Source organism: Belonocnema kinseyi, chromosome 2 (genome assembly GCF_010883055.1).
Source record: "Belonocnema kinseyi isolate 2016_QV_RU_SX_M_011 chromosome 2, B_treatae_v1, whole genome shotgun sequence".
NCBI lineage: Eukaryota > Metazoa > Arthropoda > Insecta > Hymenoptera > Cynipidae > Belonocnema > Belonocnema kinseyi.
Genome location: NC_046658.1, coordinates 56215643 through 56230713, shown reverse-complemented (window position 1 = coordinate 56230713; position 15071 = coordinate 56215643). Strand labels below are relative to the sequence as shown.

At 36.2% G+C, this 15071-nt stretch overlaps 1 protein-coding gene across 1 annotated transcript in view; it reads right to left on the bottom strand.

Moving 5' to 3' along the window:
• Window positions 1-15071, bottom strand: part of LOC117182674 — a 107994-nt gene that overhangs the window by 26600 nt on the left and 66323 nt on the right. The window contains exons 9-12 of the mRNA XM_033375778.1: window positions 1305-1365; window positions 864-1252; window positions 608-807; window positions 279-544 (exon numbers count right to left, since the gene is read on the bottom strand). Of these exons, the coding sequence (XP_033231669.1) occupies window positions 279-544; window positions 608-807; window positions 864-1252; window positions 1305-1365 (916 nt within the window). The remainder of the gene's footprint in view (window positions 1-278; window positions 545-607; window positions 808-863; window positions 1253-1304; window positions 1366-15071) is intronic.

Here is a 15071-nt window from a genome sequence, read left to right as displayed (position 1 = left end):
ATATATCTAGTCGGGAGTGGTGCTGACTGAAAACAGATGATTTGGAGCGATTCGCGCGCCATCTGTTGGTCATTCTAAGGACTTATTGAACTACCTTCGTAACATTGTATACGTCTCATAACGCGCTGGTTTTCGAATTGTTCTCTTGTGTCCAGTAGAAGCATATCTTCTTCCTCGTTTATCGTCTCTGAGCGCAGCTACCCTGTATGTGTCTCCGGGTAAAATTCCAGTCACCGCCAAGGGTCCCCTAAATCTTTTTTGCAACTTTCTTGACTTGCTCTTTGTTGGAGATCCTCTGGATGAGTGTAACGCTCGTCGTCGTCGATCGTAATCTTTCTAACTTCTCTTTTGTCATGTCGATTATGGAATCCGTACTATAATTCAAAGGGCGACTGCCTGAGGTCTTGTTCACCGACTCGTGTAAATTTCTCTGAACTGCCTTCAGCCTGAGGTCCCAGTCTCGGCCTTTTTTATGTCCAATACTCGCTTGAGTTGCCGGAATTAAAGTGACGTTGATCCGCTCTACCTGACCATTGGCTTGTGGCTGTCGAGGAGAGTTCAGAGTATGTTGAATTTCGTGCTTCTCACGAAATTCTCAAAACCTTACAGCGGGAAAGCTGATACCTCGGTCCGATACAATTCTTCCTGGTGCTTCAAAATCTAGAACGAAATCCTTCATGATTCGAACAAAAGACTCTGCTTTGGCATCATGAACTGCATTTAACACTACAAAGTTCGTGAGATTGTCAATTACAACTAGAATGTATCGATTCTTCCGTGCCGTTTTAACGAATGGACCTTCGTGATCTGTATATAAATTTTCGTAAATAGACGGTTATCGAGTTCGATTGGGTATAATTGACCCGCTTGAAGTTCTCGAATTTTAGCAACTGAATGCTCGATACTTGGATGACCGCGCAGATCATGGTTTCTTATTACCAGACTTTGACATATCTTTTCCGGTACAGTATATAAAAGTTTATGTCCTTCGCGTTTATACATAATATTATTGTAAGATTCGTAGTCCAGTACTTCGCCTTGTTCTTGTGACGTACTTTCTTTTTCCGGTTTTAACCAAATTTCTCGTTTCCGCATCAAACTAGCATCTGAGTATTGAAAAACCAGAATCTCGTCCTCTTCGTTGATCAGTTTAAAGAATCCTGTTATGCGTTCCTCAATTTCGCTCATACTTTCTGAATCACCTACTGGAGCTCTTCTCAAAGCGTCTACGTGCGGCATATTTACCCCCGGTCTATGAATGATATCGAAATCAAATTAATTTAATAAGTTGTACCATCTAATACCCTGAGAGTTTCTCGTTTTTTGAGTATTTAAATACAGAAGTGCTTGGCAGTCTGTCACAACCTTCAAATGTAAACAGATTAAAAATATTCGTAACCTAACTACTGCCTAAACCATCGCTGAAAGTTTAAATTTGCTCGAATGACAATTTTTCTCTACTTCGCTCGTTCGACGACTAATCGCATATACTGAGTAAAGTTTCGAATCAGTATTCTTTTGGAGCATAATTGCCGCTAACTCTTTAGAACCTGCATCATTGTGAAGTTCCGTTTTTGCTTTAGGACTATAGATCTTTAAAATTTGTTTACTTGTTAATATCACACATAAAGCTTGAAACGCTTCTCTCGCCTCATTCGTCCCAAATATAGGGTGTATTTGGCTTCAGTAATAAATGTAACGGTTCGGCAATTAAAGCGAATCTCGGAACGAAACGCCTGAAATATGCGTCTAAACCTGAAAAGCTTCTTAACTCGTGTACATTTTTCGGTTTCGGAAAATTTGCGATCGTTCTAATTTTGTTTTCACCTGGTTTGATTCCCTCTTTCGATACAATAAATCCTAGATAATTTATTCTCTCTTGTAAAAAAAGACATTTCTCTAAATTTAGCGTTAATCCGACTCATTCTAGCGCTTCTGACACTTGAATTAATTTAGGCTTTAAATCGGTTCATAATTTCTCGGCTATTAGAATTTCATATAAATAAAAAAGTACAAGTTGGTTCACGTTCGCGATCTCGAATGTCTACATTTTCAATCACTGTTCGATTTCCGTCGTTTGGAATGTTTAGGCTATCTGCCATCAAGGTATTTGAAAAATTACTGTTCGTAGCGTAGAGATCCGAAACATTCTGCGCATGTGACGAGTTCGGATCCGATTGGCGATTCTTCGAAAACTGTTAAAATTCATCGACTGATGTTTCCGGTGTTTCGACCCACGCCATCCTGCTTTGAAAAACACACTCATGATAAAAATTTTCACACGCGTATTCACAGAAACGGCACTTTTTTATCTATCCTGTATCCTCGTGTGCACTATTTTTTTCAATTTTCAATGGCGTCGCTGCGTAATTCCCCTTTTTACGCGTCGTACCGAAAAGGGTCGCTCTATTTCCGCTCAACACGAGATTTTATTTCTGTTGATCCCACTTCTGAAGTGTTATAGACCATTAATGAGAAACACGAATAACATTTAAACTGTATTCATTCATAGTTAAAAACTTATAAATCATACAAATTGGAGACACGCTCGTCTCAACTCACTCATCGCCTTGCATTCGCTCAACTGCCTCTCATACCCAACCATCCTACCACTATGCAGTAATCGAGGCTGGGGCCCTACGATTAGGGACCTTTAGAGAGATTCTATTGGTGTTTTACCTGTGTTGAAGGAAATCACATTTGTTAAATTTGTTAATTTGAATGAAAATCTTGAATTTTGAGGTATATTTTTTAAATTTTTAACAAATTAATTATTTGGCAGTTGATAAATGGTGTGTATACATAGCCGGTACCAGTAAAAAAAACTGTCGGTACCGGCAATTTTTTACGGGTATTTTTAAAAAGCACATTCTAAGGATAGAGTCTAGACTGCGGAAAGAAGATATTAAAAAATTAATTTTTAAATGTGTTTAATGCTATTATTCGATCCTCAATATCGGCGATCTTGCTAGTTTTTTCCCAGACTAAAAATCTTTCGAAAATGTTATTTCTGTGGACGTTCATAGGGGTGCCTATGGACCCTGTAGTAAAGGATGCGCCAAAGGCCATGTGGTGGGGGAAGATGGAACGGAAGTTCGAGCCAGCAGTAAAAGGTGTGAGGTATTCAAACGCTAATAAATAATATACCTGATTCGTGTATTCAATCGGATTGGGAAAATCAAAGTAATTAATAGTTTTGAAGTTAAAGAAATAGACAATAGTAACAGTATTGAATAAAAAAATGTAATTAACCCTCATGATGGCAAGCTAAAATCGTGACGTTAAAAGGCAAGCCGGGCCTCTTAGACCCGTTGAAATTCAAACTCCTCTTTCCAGTAAATGTATAGAAAAACCTAAGAAGTTTGATCATTTTTATTCATAATTACATTTTATGACCACATTACATTCAAATTTATATTGCAGCTTTGCAAAGTTTCGACACTTGATTGTGCTAACCAAATATTTGTTGCACGCATTTTCATGGCATGTCAAACCAAAATTTACTAAGATACGTTTTCTTGTGAAGCCGACTTGTTCCTCACTTTTTCCAGTACAATCGCAATGAATCAAAAAAGCTGTGACTGAAGAGACTTTTTTTAAATTAAAAAACATTGCGTGAGGCCACTGATTCGTTTTACATTGAACCATATATTAATAGTATATTTGGCCAAGAGTGTCAACGCCTCCTTTTGTTGCGTTATAAAAAAGATTTATAACCTGTACTTTTGTTCCTTCTAAATACTAGCATTGCAACTATTACAACAACTATGACAACATAATCACTACAACATCAAAGTATCACGCGTTGCAAATGCGAGCGCACACTTGAAAGAGTTTACGCGAGAAATTATGTTTGCACCTGCAAGCAGTAGATGTATTTTAGAAACAAACAATCAAATATATAAAAATCCTTTAAAATGAAAAAAAGTATCTGTAAAACTGAAATCTATCCACTTAAACTATTTTTTCTTTCAAACATGAGTGAACTCTTTTGCTCGCGGTACTCAAAGTTGATGTTGCACTGAACAGCGGGCCTGCGAGGCCCGGCTTGCCTTTTTGTGTAAGTAATAAATATACACGTTTCTGCGGACCACTAGACGTTGTAAAGTAGTAGGATTTTCACAAAAAATATTTCTTGAAGTAGTCACAGCGGTGCATCCCACCTACAAAACGTTGGAAAGAAGTCGGTGTTCAACCAAAATTATTTCTGTGAATAGACAAAGGGGTGCCTCCCCCCACAAGACGTTGGAAAAGGGTCAGTTCTTAACCAAAATTATTTCTGTGAACAGTCACAGGGGTGCCACCCACCACGGGACGTTGGGAAAGGGTCGGAGTACGACCAAAATTACTTCTGTGAAGTCAGTGGGGTGCCTTCCCGCCCCCACGGGACGTTGGAGAAGGATAGTGGTTTCACCAAAATTATTTCGGTAAGCAGTCACAGGGATGCCCCACCACTAGACGTTGTAAAGGGGTAGGGAGTGTCACCGAAGTCATTTCTGTGAGTAGTCACAGGGGTTCCACCACGAGACGTTGAAAAGGTATAGGGGTTTCACCACGAGACGTTAGAAAGAGGTCGGTTTTTTACCAAAATTATTTCTGTGAGTAGTCACAGGCGTGCCCCCCCCCCCCCACGATACGTAGGAAAGGGGTCACTGTTCAACCGAAATTATTTTTGGGAACAGTCACAGGCGTGCCTTGCTGCCCCCACGAGTCGTTCAAGAGGGATAGGGGTTTCACCAAAATTATTTCTGTGAGCAGTCACAGGGGTTCTCCCCCTCCACTAGAAGTTGTAAAGGGTGAAAAGTCAGGGGGGGGGGTGCATTTCCACCCCCAAGAGACGTTGGAAATGGGTCGCTGTTTAACCAAAATTATTTCTGGGTACAGGGACTGGGGTGCCTCCCCCCTGAGACGTTAAAAAGAAGTCAGAGCTCAACCCAAATTATTTCTGGGAACAGTGATAGGCGTGTCTTCCCCCTGCAAAACGTTGGAAAGGGGTCGGGGTTCTAGAAAAATTACTTCTGTGAACAATCAGAGAAGTGCCTCCCCCCATGAGACATTGGAAAGGGATAGGGGTTTCACCAAAATTATTTCTGTAAGCACTCACAGGGGTGCGCCCCACGAGACGTAAGAAAGGGGTCGGTTTTTCACAAAATTATTTCTGTTAGTAGTCACACCGGTGCCCCATCTCACGAGACGTAAGAAAGTGGTCGGTGTTCAACCAAAATTATTTCTGTGAACAGTCACAGGGATGTCCCCCTACGAGACGTTGAAAAGAGGTAGGATTTTGGCTATAATTTCTGTGAATAGTCAGAGGGGTGCATTTCCACCTCCCACGACACATTGGAAGGGGATTGTGGCTCGACCAAAATTATTTCTGTGAACAGTCAAAGGGGTGCATCCCCCCACAAGACGTTGGAAAGGGGTCGGTGTTCGCCCAAAATTATTTCTGTGAACAGTCAAAGGGTTGCAGCCCCCCACAAGGCGTTGGAAAGGTGTCAGGGTTTCACCAAAATTATTTCTGTAAGTAGTCACAGGGGTAACCCCTCCACTAGACGTTGTAAAGGGGTAGGAGTTTCATTAAAATTATTTCTGTAAGTAGTCACAGCGGTGCATCTTCCACAAAACGTTGGAAAGAGGTCGGTTTTTCGCAAAAGTATTTCTTTGAGTAGTCACAGCGTTGCCCCACCCCACGAGACGTAGGAAAGTGGTTGGTGCTCAACCAAAATTGTTTCTGTGAACAGTCACACGGATGGCCCACTACGAGACGTTGGAAAGGGGTAGGATTTGGGCTATAATTTCTGTGAATAGTCAGAGGGGTGCACTTATACCTCCCACGAGACATTGGAAAGGGGTCACTGTTCGACCAAAATTATTTCTGGGAACAGTCACAGGGGTGTCTTCCCCATACGAGATGTTGGAAAGGGGTCGGAGATTGACTAAAATTATTTCCGTGAATAGTCACAAGGGTGCCCCCCACACGAGATGTTTGCAAAGTTATAGAAATTTGCATTCCATGAATTCCTTGAATTCCGTGAATTCCATTAATTATATAAATTCCACAAATTCCTTAAATAGCATGAATTCTTTGAATTGGAATCATGAAAAAAGGATGCACCTGAATATTAAAATCATTTTTTTTTTGAATTTTTAATAACTATTAAAATAATTATTGCTAAATTTTTGATAAACGTGGTGATAAATCGGGTGGTGATCTCAAGCCTTAGTGATTTCGAAGAGGTCCGTACGCACTCACGGCGTTCTCCGAACTCATCGAAGCCCGATAAAAGGTCTGTAATCCGAGAAACGCCGTAACTGCATTTATTTTGAGCAATGAAATTCTTTTGCCATGAACGGCGTTTTTTTAAATCAGGACAGGCCTATTTCTGAGGTCCGTGATTTGAAGAGATCCGTAATTATCAGTTACGGCGTTTTCTGAATTTCCGAATCCAAATTAACACCGTTAACTGCATTTTATATAATTAATTAACATTTTTAACAAACATTTGGGCAAAAATGAAAATTTTATATGCAACTTAATCAAGAGCAACAACAAAAACTCCGAAAAATGAATTAGAATCTGCGATACACGCGAATAAAGTTTCGAACAGTTTTCATCGTTTCTCGGCTTCCTTCATTTTACAGTTAACGGTGTTTTCTCAAATGACGGCAGTATACACTTCGTTATCAAATACCGATACAACAGCTTAGTTTGTGAACTATAAATTACCATGAACAACAATCAAAATAAGACAAGGAAATCAACATAATATTAAGCCTAAAGTCCAATAAAAAATGTTAACACAATTAACTCCAAGGCTAAAATTGTGTTTTACTATTTCATTTCACATATTTGATGCTTGAAAATACCTGTCCAATATGTGAATTCAATTAACTGATATATCTATACCAAAAAACCACATTAATATGGCTTTCTGAATGTATTATCAAAGATTGGCCATATTATCGCACTGATCCACAGTGGGAAAAAAGCACCTTTTTTGGACAAAAATCGACCGACAGTGCAATTCAATTCAATTTTAATTCGACTCAATGTAAATTTTTTATTTAACAACAAAGTTACAACTTTTTGTTGTTAAACTTTTCCGCGATACCATTTTTTCTAAGACTTTCAAATTCATTAAAAAAGGTCATAAATCAATTAAATAAGTAACTAAAAATAATTTCCACGGGGTTAGAGTAACTACAAAAATTGCTAATAATGTTATAAACAAATTAATTCACAAAAGTCATTTTTTCGTGATTCGCAATGATTAGCTAATTTTAACCCATAGATTTTGTATAAAGTATCACAGATAATGATGTGCGCTTACAATAAGTTAGGAATAGATGATAATTGCCAATTATTTAAGCAATTTTTATAAACAAATGCACATTTCGACCATTTTTTCATGAATAGCTCTGATTTTTTTGCGGAATCAATGCAAAATGTCTTGCAAAAGACTCATTGCTGACATATTTTTAATAGTGACAGAAACTGGTAATTATTTTCAAAAAATTTATGAACACATGCACATTTTTACCATTTTTTTTAATAGGCTAGATTTTTTTTCAGAATAAACTGAAAATGTCTTGGCAAAGACTGTTTGCAAATAAGTCTTTCTTGAAATAAAATAAAACAAATGAGACAAACACAATCAGGAACAACTTGAAGTTGCTGCAGCTACAAATAAATTGTTTTTGGTATCAACTATACCTAAAAACAGTTGAATGTAGTAGGAGCAACTTCAAGTCGTTGTGGATTTTTTTTTCTCTATTTGTTTTGTTTTGCTTGATGGGAGACGTTCACAAATAGACTGCGTGTTTCTACGGAGATATTGAGGGAATCCTTCGAAGTATTTTTTAACATGGAATAAAAAATAAAAATTCAGCACTTATGTGACATCATGTGGAATAGCGATCCACAATCACAATGTAACAAAGTAGATTTGATTTTGGATAATATTAATGCTACGTCTTCTCTTGATGAAAGTCAGTTAATGGTTATAAGAAAAAAATTGGTTGACTCTTTTATGCCTTTGTATAATAGAAAATGGAAAAGTGTATGTAAGAAGAAAGCATTGTATGTTTACAATCATGCTGGATTCTTAGAAGCAGAGTTCAAGGTAACTTTTCCTTGCCCACCTATCCAAACAAAAGGTTTAACTAATGTTCTAGAGAGAGGAAGACCACGATTATCATTTGAAGATGGATCCGAAAAGACGAGGAAAAGGCGCGTCCAAGAACTTGCTTCAAATTATAGCAAGGAAGAATTATCCAAAGCACTTTCATTGATCAAAAATGAGTCCGATAGTGAATCTGGGATGCAGCTTCGTAAGGAAGATTATGACGAGAATAAATTGCAAAGAATCTTAGCGATGTACGTGGATTTAGATCTGTCAAAGAGGAAATACGAAAAGCTAACAAAGTACAATGAAGAAATAACTGGCAATGATTCATATCCGCTGTATTTAAAGATCTCCGAAGCGAAGAAAGCTTGTGACTCAGGAAATGGTGAGCATATAGAGACATATAATTTAGGAGCAATTGTTCATTTCATAAGTTTACTGGGTCATACAGTTAAGCGAATCTTGTATGGACGGTATGGACGGTGCTTCTGCGCATCAGATGACACGGCAAAAGTGGCCAAAGAAGAGTGATGATTGTGGATGCAAACGATGAATCTTATAACAGTGATTTTGAGAGTGAAGAAAACATCAGCTATCACAACAGCCTTTTCACGGATGAATCTTTCTTTTTGATTTCCTTCGTCCCTCTTTAATTAAAAGCAGATGATGATATTATTTGGACGAATAAAACACCTTCATCGTCAATTTCTGTAGGACAATTAAATTTAATTTCCTTAAAGAAACTGATAAAGAAACTCTTATAAAGAAAGAGTACAACTATCACATAAAGCTGCTGGAAAAAGTTCGTACCTATTCCATTGGTGTCAGTGGAATGAGTTTTGATATCAGCTTTGACTTGAAGTGTACGATGATTGATGAAAAGATATGTAATATTCTAACTGGACAGAAAGCATCTTTTCGCTGCAATGTTTGTGGAGTTGGATCAAAACATGTTAACAACTTACCATATGTAGCTAAAATTCCATGCAATGAGGCACATTATAAATTTGGTGTCTCGACGTTGCATGTCTGGATTCGTGTTCTGGAATATTTGTTACATGTCTCCTACAATATGGATTTTAAAAAGTTTTCCGCAAGAAGAAAGGAAGAAAAGGAAATGAAAAAATCAAGAAAGTACTGTATTCAGATATAATTAAGATCCAAACTGGGTTTAACGGTTGATGTGGTGAAGCAGAGTTATGGAACAACAAATACCGGAAATGCTGCCTGTTCCTTTTTGGGAAAAGCTAAATCGGCTACTAATTGGTTGGTATTCAGAATAGTCGCAAGAGGGAAACAATAAGATCTTTAGAAAACTTAGAGCTAATAACAGCAGACTGTCTGACAGATAAATGACGAACCTAGATGTTATTCATCATCTTCTGCTCCATTCGGACCCTTTAATAAGCACTTATAGAAAAGTAGTATCCAGGAAGATGAAACCTCTGTCAGAAATGGCTGAAAGCATGAAAATCTCCAAGGAGTGAGCTCGATTCTTACTTACTGAAGCACGAATGCATACCTGAAAACGGTTCTTTTCAGGTCCACATAAGTCAAAAATAGCTGAGAGTATCACAATCTCCAATAAGTAAGCTCGATTTTCACTCACTGAAGCACGAATGGCTAGAAACAATATGGCAGCAAGGATTCTTTTGAAAGACATTTGAAATTGATTTCGAAAAAAAAATCAAGCCTATACATGAAAAAATGGTCGAAATGTGCATTTTTTTATGAAAATTGTTTAAATAATCAACATTTTTCAATCACTACGAAAAATACTACAGCAAGGTGTTTTTGGTAAGACATTTTTCAAGTAGGTTCCGCAAAAAATTCAATCATATTCATGTAAAAATGGTCGAAATGTGCATTTGTTTATAAAAATTGCTTAAATAATTGGCAATTATCATCTATTCCTAACTTATTGTAAGCGCACATCATTATCTGTGATACTTTATACAAAATCTATGGGTTAAAATTAGCTAATCATTGCGAATCACGAAAAAATGACTTTTGTGAATTAATTTGTTTATAACATTATTAACAATTTTTGTAGTTACTCTAACCCACTGGAAATTATTTTTAATTACTTATTTAATTGATTTATGACTTTTTTTAATGAATTTGAAAGTTTTAGAAAAAATGGAATAACGGAAAAGTTTAGCAACAAAAAGTCGTAACTTTGTTGTTAAATAAAAAATTTACGTTGAGTCGAATTAAAATATCCGCAGTTACTTGTTAAAACTGGAAGCCTTACGGTCATTTCCAAAAAAAACATCAAAGTTTGTTGAGAATTGCACTGTCGGTCGATTTTTGTGCAAAAACGTGCTTTTTTCCCACTGTGTGACCGTTTTAGACCCACATCCCCTACATTTCATTTTTCGTCTTCGCAAGGAAACTGTTTCATTGTACCAAACCTTTCCTACACATTTTTGTTGATTAGAGATAAAAAAAAGAGAAGCTCATTTTCTCTCAGGCTTAAGATGGTTACAGCTTAATATGTCGAAGGAATTTTCGTTGAGACTTTGATATTTTTTAACAGTCTTCACGTTTAAGAAATTCTTTAGACAATCGAAAATTTTACTTTTTTCATGGAAAATCATCTTTTGATGGAATATGCCCATTGCGATGTTAATTTATGTACCACACGCATACACACACACACACACTAGATCTCCTGATCTGACGCCTCTCGATTATTTTCTTTGGGGTTTTGTTAAAGAGCAAAGTATACCCAACGCAACCGCAGAGCTTAGACGAATTGCAGAATCGGATTCTGCAACATGCTACTTTGATTGATAGGGAGCTGATTCGTAATGCTGTAACTCATTTTTGCAATCGCATAGCTTTTTGTCAAGAAGCTCAAGGTGTTCAGCTCGAACATCTTCACTGAAGCGTGAGAGGCAAGGGGACTCACGCTAATCAAGCACCCCAAGGGGAACAGAATTTACTATGCCTACGTCGTTGTTCCTGGGTAATGCTAAACGTAAACGTAAACTGCTTGGAAAAAACCTTCAAAAAACCTTGAAGATCATCACCAAGATCAATACAGAGCTCATCAATGAATTTCTCTTTCAAATTTATTTCAGGAATTGCACTGACCTCTTGGAAAACTTTGTTAATTTCAAATAACCTCTAACTGACTTTGAACGTTACAATTGACCTATGACTTGGGTACGTACCTGAACGTTGAATTTTCCGCTCTATCAATTGCAGATGTAAAAACGGTGGTTTCCATTTAACAAAATTAAGTTGACCTTCAAAAAGCCATGAAGGTCAACTTCAAGGTCAAAATGAAGGTCACCATTAAATTCCTCGTTAAAATTTACTTCAATAATGACCTTCACTTTTTTGAAAAATATTTTACCTGAGGAAATATCCAACCGTCCCGAGAATTTTTAGACAGCCTTTATATCAATTGGTCTATCCATTATACTTTTTTTATTACTAATATTTTCTAAGAATAAATTACAAGGATCTTATGTCAAAAAATTATTTTCTATAACAAACGCATATACTAAAGTATTTGTTGAAATAAAATGTTTATAATAATTAAGAATAATTCTTAATAATATCTCTATGGTTTCTGAGCCTGTCTTCATTGGCATTTCTAAAAAATTTTGAATTTTTTTCAGCTTTATTTTTATAGAAAAAAGAAGAGTGAGCTCTACATACAAAATTCATTTAAGAAATTCAAAGTTAAGAAATTCCTCCAATTTTGGAAAAAACTTATTTTACTAAAATATCTTACCTATTATTATTCCACGCAGTTTCAAGAAAATCGCTAATATCTACTATATATACTCGCTAATATCTACTTTACCGAAATTACGTCTTTTATCAGTCGTTGGCTCTTCATTCTCTCAACATGCTGTAACCATATCAAAAAATTTCCTTTACTCTTGTCAAACAGAGTTTTCGCTACACATTCTTTTAGAATCCTCTCGTTACTATGTCTAATAGCGTTTTATCGGATACATTACGTAGGAATTACGTGCTAATCTTGTTAATTTTCTTGGCAGATCAAGGTCTCGCTAACCTTCAGCATAGTGGGTAGAAGTAAAGAGTTATATATTGCAATTTTTGCTTTATTTATTATATGTTAATAGGCAAGTGTTAATAGACAAGTGTCTTATTAACCAATTTAACACGCCATTTTTTCATTACATGGGAAAAAATCAAATTTTTAAACTATGTTTCGGTCAACAAATTATGTATCTTTTACAGACTCAATGGATCCGCCAAAGAGGGCAAACGTTTAAAATTTTGCTTGAATCATTTTCGACGTAAAAGCCAAGTCCGTTCAAAACTATTTCACAAACTTGTCACTATTATCAAATTTTAAGACAATATAATTTACACTGTAAAAAATTTTGGTTGGAAACTTCAAATAAATGTATTGGAAGTTTATTTCCGAAACATAAGATACGCTACAATATGTGATTCTGTAGTTTTCTAATTCTTGGATTGGTGTGCTGTCTCACATGTATTGAAATTTTACGACATCTCACAGAGTTTGCGCTACAGTAAATGTATATTTTAATGTTGCCTTACATGATATCTTGAAATGCACCATGGTGACTTCTCGGATTACAACACTTACAACAAATTTATTGCAATTTCGCTAATCTAGTACTGTGTTTGCAATTTTACCATAAGATTGTATTTTAGAAATATTGTAGAATCCAGAGCATGTTTACATTTTTAAGCTCTTTTATCGCAACAATTAAATGCTCTATTCTCATGAGGCTTCTTCAAAATTTATTTTTAAAAAAGTACAATATACACATTTTAATGTTAATATTTATTACATTCTGAATTTTCTGTTTTTTCATTTTTCAAAATAAAAATATTTATATTTACAATGGCAGATAACAACAAGGTGCAACAATTCTGTTTCTATTTTCCATTAAATTTAATTCAATTCCCCTGTCAACAGCTATGATTCTTCATAAACGTTCAATTCATTTTTTAACACCGTTTGTAAGCATTTTAACATGTACTTACGTTTGAAGTCTAGAATATTCAGAGTTACGATTCCATTTACGTTTCAATAATTGTATGCATATAAAGAAATAGATAAAAGCGCCAACTGCAAATGAACTTAGTGAACTTAACATCAAATGTAGTACAAGTGCACTGGGCCATTCAACTGCCACCGATCGCGGAAGAATATATAATGGAATAACGATCAAACATTCATTAATATACTTGTAGATAAGACAATAAAAACGTCACAGTCATCTGCTACTTTTTAACTTGATAAATGATCTATAATAAGCAAGTCTTCGATTTTGCATTTGCAAACGCGTGTTCGCGTATATTTTATGAACATTATTATCAATTTTCAAGTTAAGTGATGATGCATACAAGGAAATAAACAAACGATCTGATAAATCTGCTAAGTCCTTCTACGCAAACTTCTAGTCTCGAAAATAATCGCTCATTTGAAATTAATTTTCTAATTACTTTATATAACTTTATATAAAAGTTTAATGTCCAAATAATATTGTAATGAATCTATTCCTTCCTTAAGAATATCTCAATTGGAAATTGTACTTGAAACCCATTAGGTGCTGACAAACCTCATAATGTTTAATGAAAACTTACTAATGTACAGCAACTGGCGCTGTACTAAAATGTCATTGGTAAAACAAAAAGTCAGAGCTTTACACACCACTGTTTTATTAAAACCATATTATCTGAGCATATAATTACTTGAATATATGTTGAATAGTATGAAGCAATTAAAGTATTATAAGGATGAATTCACACAAAGAGCTAATCATACGAAAAATACACGCAAGCCCATTGAAGACGCTCTAACTTTACGTCGATCAACTGAATACGGGTGAAAAAGTCGAGCCTATCCTGTATTGTACCCTTCTATCTTGTCTCAGTTTTTGAAAAAAATTGTCACAACCCTTTAGGCGTCATGCTTAAATATGTAACATTTACAAGACCCTCGAATAGACCTTACGTGAATGAGATATGATTTTTAATTTTACTTATCTCAACTTCGAAATGGTCTGCCTTTTTGTAATTGACTAATTTTATTTTATTTCGCAGAAAAGAGCGAGAAGAAGAAGCGAGAAGTAAAACTGGTATATTTTTTCTAAATTGGAAGCTCAGCACGCCTCCGCAGAACGAATTTTCAAATAGAAGGCTAAAATGTACCGTAGAAATTATGTCTTGGGGATGTCACGTCTCACGACCGCGAGACAGGTTGTCAAAGTCCGTGAAGAACTTAATTCGATGATCCGGAAAAATTCACGTTTACCCTGAGAACACGAAGCAACCAAAGGACAACCGCCATCTTCATTTTGCCCGCAAGCCCGTACACGTGACTTTTTCGGAGAGGAAGGGAGTAATGGTAAGGGGGTATCGATTTTTTAGATTGATCTAGCACGTTCGTTCCGCAACACTGCTCCAACCAGATCGCTGATCAATTTCTCTAGCGATCAGCCCAGTTGAAGAGCTGTACAAAGTCAGCAAAGAAGCTCTCGACTTGGGCGCATGAATATTCAAGGGCTTTAGTTGCAGGTGTCATTCACTATACTGGCACTCTTCCTTATGCAGTTTTTATATGCTATTTGTCGTCACAATCTTCGGTCCTGGCTTAACTGTTTAGCTTTTTTCACGTTCATGCATTTCTTTCAAGCAAGCTCTTGCGTTTCAGAAGCTTCTTCTATAACTATTGTTTCCTCAGCCTGCCCAAACCATCTTAACAAAATTTTTTTCGCACCTGTCAAATAGTCTCATCTACCTGGCCGATAACCTTTTTACCCTGGTTAATACTAACTAACAAACTCTAACTCTCCATCAATCTTTCCATCATTTATAAATAGGCTACAAAAATATGCGTACTTATCAACTTGTTTCTTTCTGTGGGCTGCTGCGCAGATTTTATCATTCCACCACGCAAGACTAAACATTCTTCATACAACC